The 13,111-nt window shown below is 50.6% G+C and overlaps 2 protein-coding genes across 3 annotated transcripts; one reads left to right on the top strand and one right to left on the bottom strand.

Annotated features, from left to right (window-relative positions):
• Window positions 1-299: 299 nt before the first annotated feature.
• GNPDA1 (glucosamine-6-phosphate deaminase 1) lies at window positions 300-4,699 on the top strand. The gene is made up of 6 exons (XM_066329426.1): window positions 300-474; window positions 541-642; window positions 1,695-1,877; window positions 2,417-2,601; window positions 3,156-3,330; window positions 3,571-4,699. The coding sequence occupies exons 1-6, from the start codon at window positions 351-353 to the stop codon at window positions 3,666-3,668; spliced, it is 867 nt and encodes a 288-aa protein (XP_066185523.1). The 5' UTR covers window positions 300-350; the 3' UTR covers window positions 3,669-4,699.
• RNF14 (ring finger protein 14) lies at window positions 4,599-12,830 on the bottom strand. Of its 2 annotated transcripts, XM_066329425.1 has the most exons (9): window positions 12,712-12,830; window positions 12,051-12,232; window positions 11,413-11,564; window positions 10,580-11,107; window positions 8,442-8,670; window positions 7,641-7,813; window positions 7,008-7,138; window positions 6,358-6,440; window positions 4,599-5,644 (listed from the first exon to the last, which is right to left on the bottom strand). In XM_066329425.1, exons 2-8 carry the CDS (start codon window positions 12,202-12,204, stop codon window positions 6,380-6,382), a joined length of 1,428 nt encoding a protein of 475 aa, XP_066185522.1. In that variant the 5' UTR covers window positions 12,205-12,232; window positions 12,712-12,830; the 3' UTR covers window positions 4,599-5,644; window positions 6,358-6,379. The 2 variants fall into 2 exon arrangements, with proteins under 2 accessions (XP_066185522.1, XP_066185521.1); XM_066329424.1 differs by lacking the exon at window positions 4,599-5,644 and having other exon boundaries at window positions 5,796-6,440.
• Between the last annotated feature and the right edge of the window lie 281 nt (window positions 12,831-13,111).

Here is a 13,111-nt window from a genome sequence, read left to right as displayed (position 1 = left end):
TTCCAGCCCCAGGCTGTATTCCATCCCCAGGCTGTATTCCAGCCCCGCTGTACAGAATCCAGCCCCACTCTGGCTCTCCCGGTCCCCGCCGGTCCCTCCCGGTCCCCCCGTGTCCGTCCCTCGGGGCCGAGCCCGGCGCTCTCCGCCCACGGGGGGCGGCCCGGGCGGCGCTTCCCGGCCCGCGGAAGTGATCCCGGCCCGAGGGCAGGGCCGAGCCGGGGGGAACCGGAGGTTTGGGACAGAGGCGGTCCGGGAGGCGGCGGCGATCCCCGGCGGAGGCGATCCCCGGCGAAGGCGATCCCCGGCGAAGGCGATCCCGGGAGGCAGCGGCGGCGCCGGGCGGTCCCACCATGAAGCTCATCATCCTGGAGAATTACTCTCAGGCCAGCGAATGGGCGGCCAAATACATCCGCAACCGCATCGTGCAGTTCGGGCCCGGCCCCGGGCGCTTCTTCACGCTGGGGCTGCCCACAGGTGGGTGCCGGGGGGCGGACGGGCCCGGGACCCCCGCTCCCGGCTGAGACTCCCCGCTCCCCGCAGGCAGCACGCCCCTGGGCTGCTACAGCAAACTGGTGGAGTACTACCGCAACGGGGACCTCTCCTTCAAGTACGTGAAGACCTTCAACATGGACGAGTACGTGGGTGAGTGTCGCCCTGTCACCTGTGTCCCTGCCCTTAGCTCGGCAGAGCCTGGCGGTGCCCGAAATCCACCTGTCCAGGTAAGAGAGACATTTCACAGAGTTACAGCATCAGTTAGGATGGAAAGGACCTCTGAGATCATCGAGTCCAAAATATGACCCCCCATCACCGTGTCAGCTCAACGGTGGCTCTGAGTGCCACCTCCACTCTTTGCTTAGACACCCCCAGGGAATTAGCAAAAGGGGACAATTTGAAAACCTATGGGAAAAAATTTGCAGTTTTTCCATAGGTTTGAAAAGGTGTGGACAAAACTGGATACTGGGTGTTGCCCAGTGTAGCCCACACTGTTACAGACACTGTTGTGTGTTAGCTGCACTCAGGTGCTGACCAGGTAAGGGACAGCTTATCACTGCAGGCTCAGCGTGCAGTGTTAAATTCCACCTTTGCTCTGGGATTATAAAGGTCCCTTGCAATGACCAGTGTGTTCCCTGAGTGCCCTCTGGTATCTCCTGCTGAGACAGCAAGGGACTGTCATTTCTCAAGTCATGGTGAAACAGTTTCCTCAGAGGAAATAGATCCAAAGGTGAAAAACATATAAGCTAAATATTTGCTAATGCTAATTTTATCCTGGTCAAGAGGGGTTTTTTGGTGAATAATCCCAATCAAGCAGGATTAGGGAATAAGCAGTCCAGTGCAGGTTTACAGCATTCAAGGGGGGTAAATATGCAATAATTATGTAATAATTATTTCCCAGGCTTCTGCACAGTTTTTTAAGAATTCTTACTAATATGAAATGGGAAAAGGGCAGTAAAGACAAGGCACAGCCTAGACCTGGGTTTTGAACATGTGTCGAATGTTAATATGAGCACGTGTCCTACAGAGGGTGATTTTAATTCTGGTATTTAGGGAAATACAAACAACTCTGAAAGCTGAGGGTGTGACAAAGGACAGGGAGAGCAGTGCTCTGTCACCAAAGCCACTGCAGGGGTATAGAAGTGCTTTGGTATGGGTGATACTGTTCCAGCTGGCTTCAGCCCTGTGTGTTCTGTCACCAGGTCTCCCGAGGGATCACCCAGAAAGTTACCATTCCTTCATGTGGAATAACTTCTTCAAGCACATTGACATCTCACCAGAAAACGTCCACATCTTGGATGGAAATGCCCCTGATCTCCAGGCGGAGTGTGATGCATTTGAGGAGAAAATCAAAGCAGCTGGAGGCATCGAGCTCTTTGTTGGAGGTGAGAACCCGAGAGCAGCAGCCTCTAAACCCTGTCCCAAAGCTGTGCCTGTCCTCCCCAGCTGTCATTTATTGTCAGGATTGTTCATTTGCAGTGAAATCCACCCCACAGCCCTGGGCACTGCTGTGTCCTGGCAGCCTTGTCTCCCCACACACCACTCCCAGCTTTAGGTCTTTCAGTGCAGTCAGTGAATCGTTCAGGAAATGTGAACAGGAGAAATGGGAAGGGCTAGAATTGCACAAATATGAAGTATTTTATCAATTATCAGTGGCAACAGGAAGCTGCTGGGAGTAGCTTTTCCCACACAAGCTCTTCCCATCAGTTTGCCATAAGGTTCTGCCACCTACTTTTGCTTTGTTATTGTCCCAGCACAATCAGGGAATTGTCTGGTGCCTTCTGAGGGGGCTCTTGCTGTTGTTCCTGCCAGACACAAACCTGAGCTGGAGCAGAGGAATTGCAGGGTTTTTTCTGTCTGTCCTTCTCCTGGGAGAGCTGCTGGCTGTGCTCCCACAGCTGACCCTCTGCTGTCCCTGTCCCAGGTATTGGCCCCGACGGTCACATCGCCTTCAACGAGCCGGGATCCAGTTTGGTGTCCAGGACACGAGTGAAGACCTTGGCCATGGACACCATTCTGGCCAACGCCAGGTTCTTTGATGGGGACCTCTCCAAAGTGCCCACCATGGCTTTGACAGTTGGAGTAGGCACTGTCATGGATGCCAGAGAGGTGAGGAAATGAGAAGTGGCTTCCTGCAGACCCTCTGGAGCAGCCAAAGGTTATCCTGTTCAGGAGCAGCCACGTGTCCTGTGGCGTAGAGTATTCCTGCCACAGAATGCCTGACCCTCCTGTCCTCTGGCACCCTGCAACACCGTGGAGAGGTTCTTGCTCCATCTCTGCTGGCACTTGTGTTTGTGTAACCCTGCTGCAGCTGTTCCCCCCAGGGAGCCAGAAGGTTTGGGAGGGTGTCTTTGGTTAGGAATCTCACCTGGAGAGTAACTGCAGAAATCAGGTTGAGTTGATGTCACACCAGCAGGTGATGAAAACTGTGTGGACCACTTTTACTGGAGCCTATTTGATCTATGCCTGTTAAATCTCAGTGTACAGGTGCCCAGATGATCATTCCAGTGACCCACCAGGCTGTGATCTCACTGAGAGCTGAAGCAGGCAGAGGAGCAGCAGCACAGAGAAGTGGCTGTGGGGAGGGTGACAGGGCTGTCCCCATTCTCAGCTGGGCAGGGCGTGCTTGGGCTCTCCCTGAGCACCCCTGTGTGTGTCTGCAGGTGATGATCCTGATCACAGGAGCCCACAAAGCCTTTGCTTTGTACAAAGCCATCGAGGATGGTGTCAACCACATGTGGACGGTGTCGGCCTTCCAGCAGCACCCCAACACCGTGTTCGTCTGCGACGAGGACGCCACGCTGGAGCTCAAAGTCAAAACAGTGAAATACTTCAAAGGTGAATGGTTGACCAGCCCAGGCAGCTCTTCTGTTACATTTTTAGGAGCCACTGTTGCTGTATAATTAACTGCCAAATGAGTGTATTCCTTAAATATACCACAGTAGTACAATGTAAATGCTTAATGCTCGGTGTGGGAGCAAAAGCACAAATCAACAGGAATGTCTAATTCCATTAGCATCCAGTGAAGGAGAACTTGCCTTTATTCTACTTAAATTGTCTTTTGACTCTCTCCATCAGGTTTAATGCTGGTTCACAACAAGCTCGTGGAGCCCTTGTACAGCATGAAGGAGATGGGAGCGGAGAGGAGCCAGTCCAAGAAGCCGTACAGTGATTAATGTGCTGGGGCAGTGCTGAACCAGCTGCTGAAAACAGCTGGGACAAAAGGGAATTGCTGCAGAAACTGAGCTCATATTTCTTTTTAAATTAGCAGAATGATCATATGGTTCCTTCTCTCCATTAAAGAGACAGATACCAAACACCTGCCTTAATTAACCAAAGGAGGATGGGATCCAGTGTTCCGTGTTCCACAAACTTCTGCCACCAACTCATTCTCTGAAGGAATTGAAGAGTGAATTGTTTAACCTGTGAATTGACTGAAGGCTGCAGAACTGAATTGTGAGGAGAAATGTTGCAGAAACAAGTGGGTGATCACTTCGGGGTGTATTCCTTGCAGTTAGGACAAGTACCTGGTGTTATTCCTTCCTCCTCCATGAAACACTCCTGCATTAGAATCCTGGCAAAGAGGATTGTCCAGCTGGAGAAGGGAAAGCTCAGAGCAGCACCCGCAGCCACGAGAGGGCAGCAGGAAGATGGAACCGGGGGAGGAGGAGAAGGGACAGTGGGGCCTGATGGAGACACCACGCTCCTGCTGCGGAGGATAAAACCCCACTGTGGGAACAGGAAGCAGTGGGACAGCATCCTCCCAGCTGTGCAGGCTCTTTCTGCAGGAGGCTGCCAAGACCTGACTGGATAAATCCTGGCTGAGCCCTGCTCTGAGCCACATGTTGGACTTGTCACTGTTGTCACACAAAGCCCTTGTTCACGTTCAGGCCCAGGTATGATTTGCTATACCTGGTGCTCTCTCTTCTCCAGAATTTTCTGTTTCTCTGAGGAAATGCCAACTTAGTCCCAAAGGAAACACCCTGTTCCTACTGGCTGCAGCCTCTGTTTAATTACAGACACCTCATAGAGGTGGACAACAGCCAAGACCCCACCAATTCTGAAATGTGATACCTGGCATTACTATCCAGTGCTCTCACACAAGGGGCAAGAAAACTGGGCAAACATTTATTTTCTTTATACAGAGATTTTGTAAGTTGTTGATCTGTAATGTAACTTTCTTCACTAAACGTCTTTAATTTTTTTAAATGGTGATATTTGCCTGTCTCTGGTGCTCAGTCTCAGTTGTGCTCATGGTACCAAAGCTGCCTGGGGGCAGTTTGGTGGGAAGAACTCCTGCTGTTCCCCCTTTCCTTGCCCTTAGCTGGTTTTTCTCTGAGGGAGAACTCCAGGTGGGAGCTCTGGGCTGTCCCATTCCCAGGAGACCTGGGCACACCTGTGCTGCCAAATCCGTGCCAGAAGGAAGACAAACAGGGACACTGTGTTTATACCATCTTAAAGTCAATTTAGTGCATGTGAAAGGTGCAGGAAATACAACTCAAACCAACAAACTCATACACAACAATCACTTTTCCTACACACTGACCTAGAGCTTCAGCTGAGGTGAGATTTGCTCTTCCTTTCATGTTTTTAATCCCTGTGCCAGTTCCAACAGTGCAAACTCCTCTGCACAGGGAACTGAAGCCACTCATTGTGGCCACACATCCCAGGATAAATTTATTAACTCTCAGTCAGAACTGAGTGAGCTGTGACTGCCCTGAGTTCCTGAGGAGTCTCACTCCAGAGCTTTCCATCCATGCCCTGCTGTTCTTGAACACAGTTCATGCAGCTTTAGTTTCCAAATAAACTTTCAGACTGTTCTGTAAGTGGAAAAACTTGTAAAAAATCAGTGTTTGCCTCCACTAATCACCTCCACACTCTCAAAACCACTTGCTGAGAGATTTTAGGGGACACAATTTGGTTTCTGAAATAATTTGAAGTGCAAAACCAGTAGATGTAAAGGATCTAGTCCAGAAGCAAAAGTATCAACAATCAAATTTCTTATATGAAGAGTTAATAAAAAATAAATTACTTCATCAACTGAGAACACAAGATAATTGTCAGTATCTTGAAGAATTCAAGTTCATCTCTTCCTGATACTTTCCACCCTCTCACTGGTCACATCCTCAGCTCACTGCCTTGGCACTCATCCCTGCCAAAACAAGGACAGGCAACGTGAGGGAATCCAACAGCAACACTGGGAGTCACCAACCTCACAGAAATCCCTGGAAATACCTGTTGGTCATTTTCTGCCCAAGCTCTCAGGGATGCAAAGGCTCAGGCACAGCAGCCAGCAAGAAGGGTTGGGGATAATCAGCTTTAATGTTCATTAGAAAGTACCAGTGACAGAGCCAGGAGCTGCTTTTCAGAGAAGCACATCAGGAAATTCATAATAGCAACAAACTTTGTTGCTGAATACAGAACTTTTCTGTCTTGTATCAGAAAACTCCCCCAGTCCAAGCAGCTCCAGAGAGAGCACCACAGCTCCACCAAACCACCCCAAACCCCACAAAAATCATGATCCAAGAGTCTCCAAGGGTCAGTCTCCCTAAAGGAAACCCCCAAAATACTTCCAGGATTTGAGGCTTCAGTTTTTTCTGTTGGCTTTTAAAAAAGGGGCACCTCTTGGTATGTGTTTTTCCAGTGGTTTTCCAATTTCTGACTTCTTTAATAATGGACATGTTTGTTTGGGCATTCCATGATGACGTTGATCCCAGGATGGGGAAAAGTTTCCTTTGGTTTTGGCAACAGGCTCTGAGGTGTGAGTGTCCTGCAGTGCAGGGCAGTTACCACTCTTCTGTCACACAACGGAAGTGAAAAGCAAACAAAGGACACACAAAAAGCATCTGTCCCTGGTTTGTTCACCTTTTGGCACTGGAGGAAGCTATTAATCATCATCTTCCCCTTCCCAGAACTCCCCATCGTCGATGTGCATGGCTTGAAACAATCTGCAAGACAGAAAATCCATGATACCAGGGTGTCAAAAAAAAGGCAAATATGTTTTAAAAGTATCACCCTAAATGCAACAAGAGCACACCAATTTCCCCTGGTTTTCTCAGTATCACCAACCACCATCTGTGCCCCGTGGAAGAGAGGCTGCCACTGTCACCCTCCTGTCACCTGTCCCACAGCAGCACCCCTGTCCCTTGGCTCTTCCCCAAGGGAATGTGAGACAAATCTGCAGCTCCTTAAAGCAGCTCTTCCCCAAATCCTCGAGCTGCTCCTGAGCATTGGCAGGGAAACACTTCCCTGCAGGCTGTGGCACCACAGAAAGGGTGAGGCCAAAAACATCAGGAACAGGCTCAGAAGACTCCTCCAGAATTTTAAACCCAAAGCTCTTAAAAAGCAAAACCACATCCTGAATCACTCCCGATTTTTACCGTTAGTGCAAATATTTGAGAGGAGAAACTGTGTCTTGAACTGTAGCTACAGATTTCAGGCAAGACTCTAGGAGAGGCTGTGAGGGAAAGCAGAAACCAGAGCTGCAGCAGTGGGGAGGCCCCTGAGGCACTGACCTGTTGAAGCAGGGCGAGGAGGGGTCGTTGAAGTGCCTGTAGGGGTTGGCCCGGGACAGGGAGCCCATGCAGAGCCAGCAGAAATACTGCATGCACCCTGTGCAGGTCATCTTGTTACAGCCATCCAGTTTCTGGGGGAAAAAAACACCAAGAAGTGGTGATAAGAGAAGCCTGCTGTGGCAGGATTCAGTTCCTCTCTGCCAACAGCCCTCAGAGCCACAGCAGTCAGGGGACATGTGTCCCCCTGGCTCCAGCACACACTGGCGTTTGCACTGGGAGCTGGAATGTGGTTATAACACTGAAAGTACTGGAAATCAGTATTTTTCTGAAGTTGGATGGATTTCCTGGCTCTAATGTGAAGCAGAAGTAGCCTGAAACACCTGGAAAACAAAAGGATTCATATAGATCCAGAGTCAGCCTGGATCTGCTTAGTGTGGGAGCCACTGTTTGTACTCCAGTCCTTGGGATCCACAAATATCACCTGCCCCCCTTTTCCGTGTCACACAGAAATGGAAAGTTCTCTTGGTATTTCCTAGAGATTTCCTCTCCCTAGAGCCTCCCACACACCCAGCACTGCCTCCCTGTGGGTTATTTTCTGTGCCATGATTCCCCAGCCTTTCCCTCCCCACTCACCTCGATGGGGGTGCCACAGCAGGGACAAGCCTTGGAGTTCTTCTCCAGCCATTCCTTACTCTCCATCTCCTCCAGGGCCTTCTGAATCACTCTCTTGCCATAGCGTTGTTCCAAAAATTTTTTAGTTGTCTCATCTGCTTCTAAATACTCGTTCCTCAAATCCATTAATTTCTCTGGAGGGCAAAATCAAACCAAACCAGACAGCTTTTGTAGGATATTAGATATAGAAGTCCAGCTAAACACAGCATAAAGATTCTCAAAGAGCAATAACATCATAAATTAAAAAGCAAGGAAACGAATAAAATACATAAGATGGTAATATTAGAACCACTCTGCCCCAAAATTCAGCAGTTTTACACTGTTTTATTATAACAGAGATCTGTTGATGGAATTAGAACAATGTAAAATAAACTAAAAATGGAGATTTTTTTTTTCTGATGATATATTTAATGGAATTCTGTCACAGGAATTTGAGGCCAGACACAGAGAGAAGCCTCCACCTGATTCCAGCATTAACTCTGACAATACAAAGTAGTGAAAATATAAAGTAATAAAACACTTAAAAATGTAAATCCCTCTTATAGCCTCTCAGCATCTGACAATCAGCAGTTTAGGGAGCTCCTGAGCCGAGGAGTCTCACCAAAGGAATATTTAACTGCCAGCAACAGCCCTCCTCCTCCAAATGAATGTGCATTTCAGAAAGCTCAGGGCGAGGAGTTCCCTCACTCAACTTTGGCCTTTTCCACCCAGGATTCAGCTGTGCCTGGGTGTGGCTGCAGAGCCCAGGGGGAGGTGACTCACCTGCAGTGACCTTGCAGGGGGACACGCCATGGTAAGTCATCTTGCAGAGGGTGCAGAAGGCGTAGTTGCAGCAGGAGCAGATGCCCATGGTGCAGCCGGGCTCCTGCATCACGGGGGTCTGGCAGCCGGGCCGGGGGCAGTAAACCACATCAGCCATCAGGTCCAGGCTGGACTGCAGCAGCAGGCGGTCATAGCGGGCAAAGAGCTCCTCCCCGACCAGCTCCTTCACCTGCAAACAGCCACAGAGTCATCCACCTGCAAACACAGCCACAGACACGGGATCCTCCACCTGCAAACACAGCCACAGAGTCATCCACCTGCAAACACAGCCACAGAGTCATTCATCTGCAAACACAGCCACAGACATGGGATCTTCCACCTGCAAACACAGCCACAGAGTCCTCCACCTGCAAACACAGCCACAGACACGGGATCTTCCACCTGCAAACACAGCCAGAGTCATCCACCTGCAAACACAGCCACAGAGTCCTCCACCTGCAAACAGCCACAGAGTCATCCACCTGCAAACACAGCCACAGAGTCATCCCCCTGCAAACACAGCCACAGAGTCATCCCCCTGCAAACACAGCCACAGAGTCATCCACCTGCAAACACAGCCACAGAGTCATCCATCTGCAAACACAGCCACAGAGTCATCCACCTGCAAACACAGCCACAGAGTCATCCACCTGCAAACACAGCCACAGGGTCATCCACCTGCAAACACAGCCACAGAGTCATCCACCTGCAAACACAGCCACAGAGTCATCCACCTGCAAACACAGCCACAGAGTCATCCACCTACAAACACAGCCACAGAGTCATCCACCTGCAAACACAGCCACAGAGTCATCCACCTGCAAACACAGCCACAGAGTCATCCACCTGCAAACACAGCCACAGAGTCATCCACCTGCAAACACAGCCACAGAGTCATCCACCTGCAAACACAGCCACAGAGTCATCCACCTGCAAACACAGCCACAGAGTCATCCACCTGCAAACACAGCCACAGGGTCATCCACCTGCAAACACAGCCACAGAGTCATCCACCTGCAAACACAGCCACAGAGTCATCCCCCTGCAAACAGCGCCACAGAGTCATCCACCTGCAAACAGCCACAGACACGGGATCTTCCACCTGCAAACACAGCCACAGAGTCATCCACCTGCAAACACAGCCACAGACACGGGATCTTCCACCTGCAAACACAGCCACAGAGTCATCCACCTGCAAACACAGCCACAGAGTCATCCACCTGCAAACACAGCCACAGACACGGGATCCTCCACCTGCAAACACAGCCACAGAGTCATCCACCTGCAAACACAGACACGGGATCTTCCACCTGCAAACACAGCCACAGAGTCATCCACCTGCAAACACAGCCACACACAGGGAATCCTCCACCTGCAAACACAGCCACAGACACGGAATCCTCCACCTGCAAACAGCCACAGGCAGGGAGGGAATCCTTCACCCACATGCACTGAGGCCCTGGCACAGGGTGCCCAGAGCAGCTGTAGCAGCCCCTGGATCCCTGGAATTGTCCAAGGCCAGGCTGGACAGGGCTTGGAGCAGCCTGGAACAGTGAAAGGTGTCCCTGCCCATTGCAGGAGGTGGAATGAGATGAGTTGTAAGGGCCTTTCCAACCCAAACCATCCTGGGATTCTCTGATTCTTTGCATCTGTAATTCTGAGCCTGCTGCAGCAACAAACAGCAAGTCAGTGGAAAGGTATCAACAGCAGGGATGAATCCACTTTAGATTCTCCACCAGGTCACAAGGATCTGCTCGCAGAAAGCAAGGGACAGAATAAGAGGAAACAGCCTCAAGCTGTGCCAGGGGAGGCTCAGGTTGAGTATCTGGAGGAATTTCCTCATGGAAAGGGTGGTCAGGCCCTGGCAGAGGCTGCCCAGGGAAGTTTGGAGTGCCCATCCCTAGAAGTATCCAAGGATGTGGCACTTCATGCCACGGTTTAGTGGCATGGTGGGAATGGGTCAAAGGCTCGACTTGGTGATTCTGGAGGTCTTTGCCAACCAAAGTGACTCTGTGATTGCCAACGTCCACCACACAGAGCCACAGGCTGGCCCTGAACTCAGGTGCCAGAGCTCCACAGCCCCTGTGCACGGGAATTACCTGGCCTGGAGTGGCGACACAAGAACACTTGGGCTCGGGGCAGTTGAGGCAGTGCACCTGTCCATCCCTGATCTGGATTTCAAAGTAGTCCTTCAGGCAGGCCTTGCAGTACACGTGGCTGCACTCGGTGAAGTGCATGCACTCACTGCCCAGCTTCTCACAGAAGCAGATACTGCACGAGTACATCTTACTGTTAAAGCACTTCCTCCTCTGGGCCTGGTCGAAGTCCAGGATGTCTCTGATCAGACTGGACAAGGACTCCACATCCTGCACAGCCCTGGCATCCATGATTTCCTCCTCTGTTGTGGCAGAGCCTGTGGCACCCCCACAGTCCTTCCCAGCCTCGAGGGACCCCGCTGGTGTCCGGCTCTGCCCCTTCCCCTGAGGGCACATTTTCAGCTCGTATGGCGATGAAATATTCAGGTAATTCAGTGTCTCCTCCTTCAGAAACTGTATCCAGGCAAACAGGACCACACAGCCCCGGTTCTCTTCCCACACGTTGTCCAAGTGTTTGCAAAGAGCGCTGAGCTGGGAAAGAACAAAGAATTCCTGATTTCAGTAAGTGTGAGTAACTCCTTACTGGGCTCCTCCCTTCCTCCAGTCCTTAGTGCAAACTTTGACTTCAGATTCAGCAGTTTTTATCCATAAAACACACATAAAATAGTTCTCACAGATGCAAGTTTTCCCTCCTCAGAATAGCAATCAAATGAAAAACAGCAAGAGACAAAAGAAAAACCAGCTGAGGAGCAACATCACTGTTTTGTTTTTACTTTCTTTAACTGTTAACTATTAACTTACTCAGCAGTCAAAATGTGAAAAAATGCTCTGCAAACCTGGGCCTGGGAGAGCCATTTCCCACTGAGGGTGAAGATGGGTGGGGAGGTCGATGGGTAGTCAGCTGGGAACTCGAAATTCAGCACGAGGGGAGGCAGGAAGCACACGGAATACTCAAACCCACTGCTCTGGAGGCTCTCTGTGGAGCTGCCTGGGCCAGTGGGAGAAATAACAGAAAAATGAAAACTAGCCAACTGTTGCTGTGTTTGACAGCATCCAGTGTCTGTGAGCTTGATGTATTTCTGGGGTTAAAACTATTTGTTCCACCCTAAATAACAAAACTCTCAGCTGCAGTAAAATGTCCCAGGGTTGGAGGTCTGTGATTAAAGCAGTTAAACAGCAGCACTGTGAAATGTCAGATACTACACAAACCAGGAGCCTGGAAACACATATCCTTGGGGGAATAAAAACCCAATCAACAAACTTAATTATTCTAAAGACGTGCTATTACTCATCTGGGATTTTAAAGTTTACTGAAGACGTTCTGTGTGTGAGGCTTTAACTTTTAATCCCCAACAAGCACAACAGAGGGTGAGCCACAGCTTTGTCCAGTCACTGTTCCCTCAGGTCACTCCCCAACAACCACCTGAGCTTGGTAAAGCCTCCCTTGGGATAACACAAAACATCTCAAACTCACCCCTCACAAAAATTTTGAAGTCTTGAGGCAAGTCCAGACAAATTCTTGTTTCTCCTCCTTGGGCAGACTCTGCTCTCTTAAACTCATCCTCGTCGTAGATGCTGGCCAGAGCCAGCAGCTCGTCCTCCTGAGCCTCCTTGTCCTCTGAAGACATTTAACTTCTCTGTAGAGTTACCACCACTCTGCAACATCAACAAATGCAGCCAATTCAAATTATTAATCTGGGGCATCTATTTCATAGCACAGTAAGCTTTAGAAAAACTCAGGTAACCAATCTAAAACGATGTGAAATATAAAGCATTTTACAGGTTGAAAAAAATATTGGTAGCTTTATAAAATTTTAAAAAACCCAACAGAATATTGAAAAGTGAGAAAGCAAACTGTGTGTTAGTAGGTAAGGACAGCTGTGGGAGGGGAAATAATGAAATAGGAGATGGCACAGGTGACACAGAGACATTCACTGATGGTTGGAAGAAAATAGACCCCCCCAAAAAAACACATGAGAAATTAATTAGAAACAGTAGCTCTGGCCCAGTGCTCTAACACAAAGAGGGAAACAGCCCCATTTGTGACTGAAAATATCAGATAAAGGTTCAAATCCTGCACAGGCCTCCTGTAGAAGCACTCAGCTCTACCTTTGGGGAAATGACGGCTGGGTTACCTCTGGAGTCAGAGCAGCGCAGGGGCAGAGCCCAGGAGCCGCTCCCTGGGCATCCCTCCGGGCCCGGCCTCTTCTCCTCGCTCACGGCGCTGCTGAGGGGCAACAGCGGCCTGCGCCTGCTGCGGACAAACAACAGCAACAGCAGCACACGGGCTCGGGGTTAAAGTGCCCTCGGTGCTCCCGGGCCGACAGCTCAGGGCCCGGGGCTCATTCCCGGCCGCAGGAGCGGTGACGGAGCAGCGGGGCCGGGCCACCGGGGCCGGGCAGGGACACCGGGGCTGGGCAGGGACACCGGGGCTGGGCAGGGACACCGGGGCCGGGCAGGGACACCGGGGCCGGGCCAGGACACCGGGGCCGGGCCGGGACACCGGGGCCGGGCAGGGACACCGGGGCCGGGCTG

Source organism: Sylvia atricapilla, chromosome 14 (assembly GCF_009819655.1).
Source record: "Sylvia atricapilla isolate bSylAtr1 chromosome 14, bSylAtr1.pri, whole genome shotgun sequence".
In the NCBI taxonomy this organism is placed as follows: Eukaryota; Metazoa; Chordata; class Aves; order Passeriformes; family Sylviidae; genus Sylvia; species Sylvia atricapilla.
This window is presented reverse-complemented; position numbering and strand designations above follow the sequence as displayed.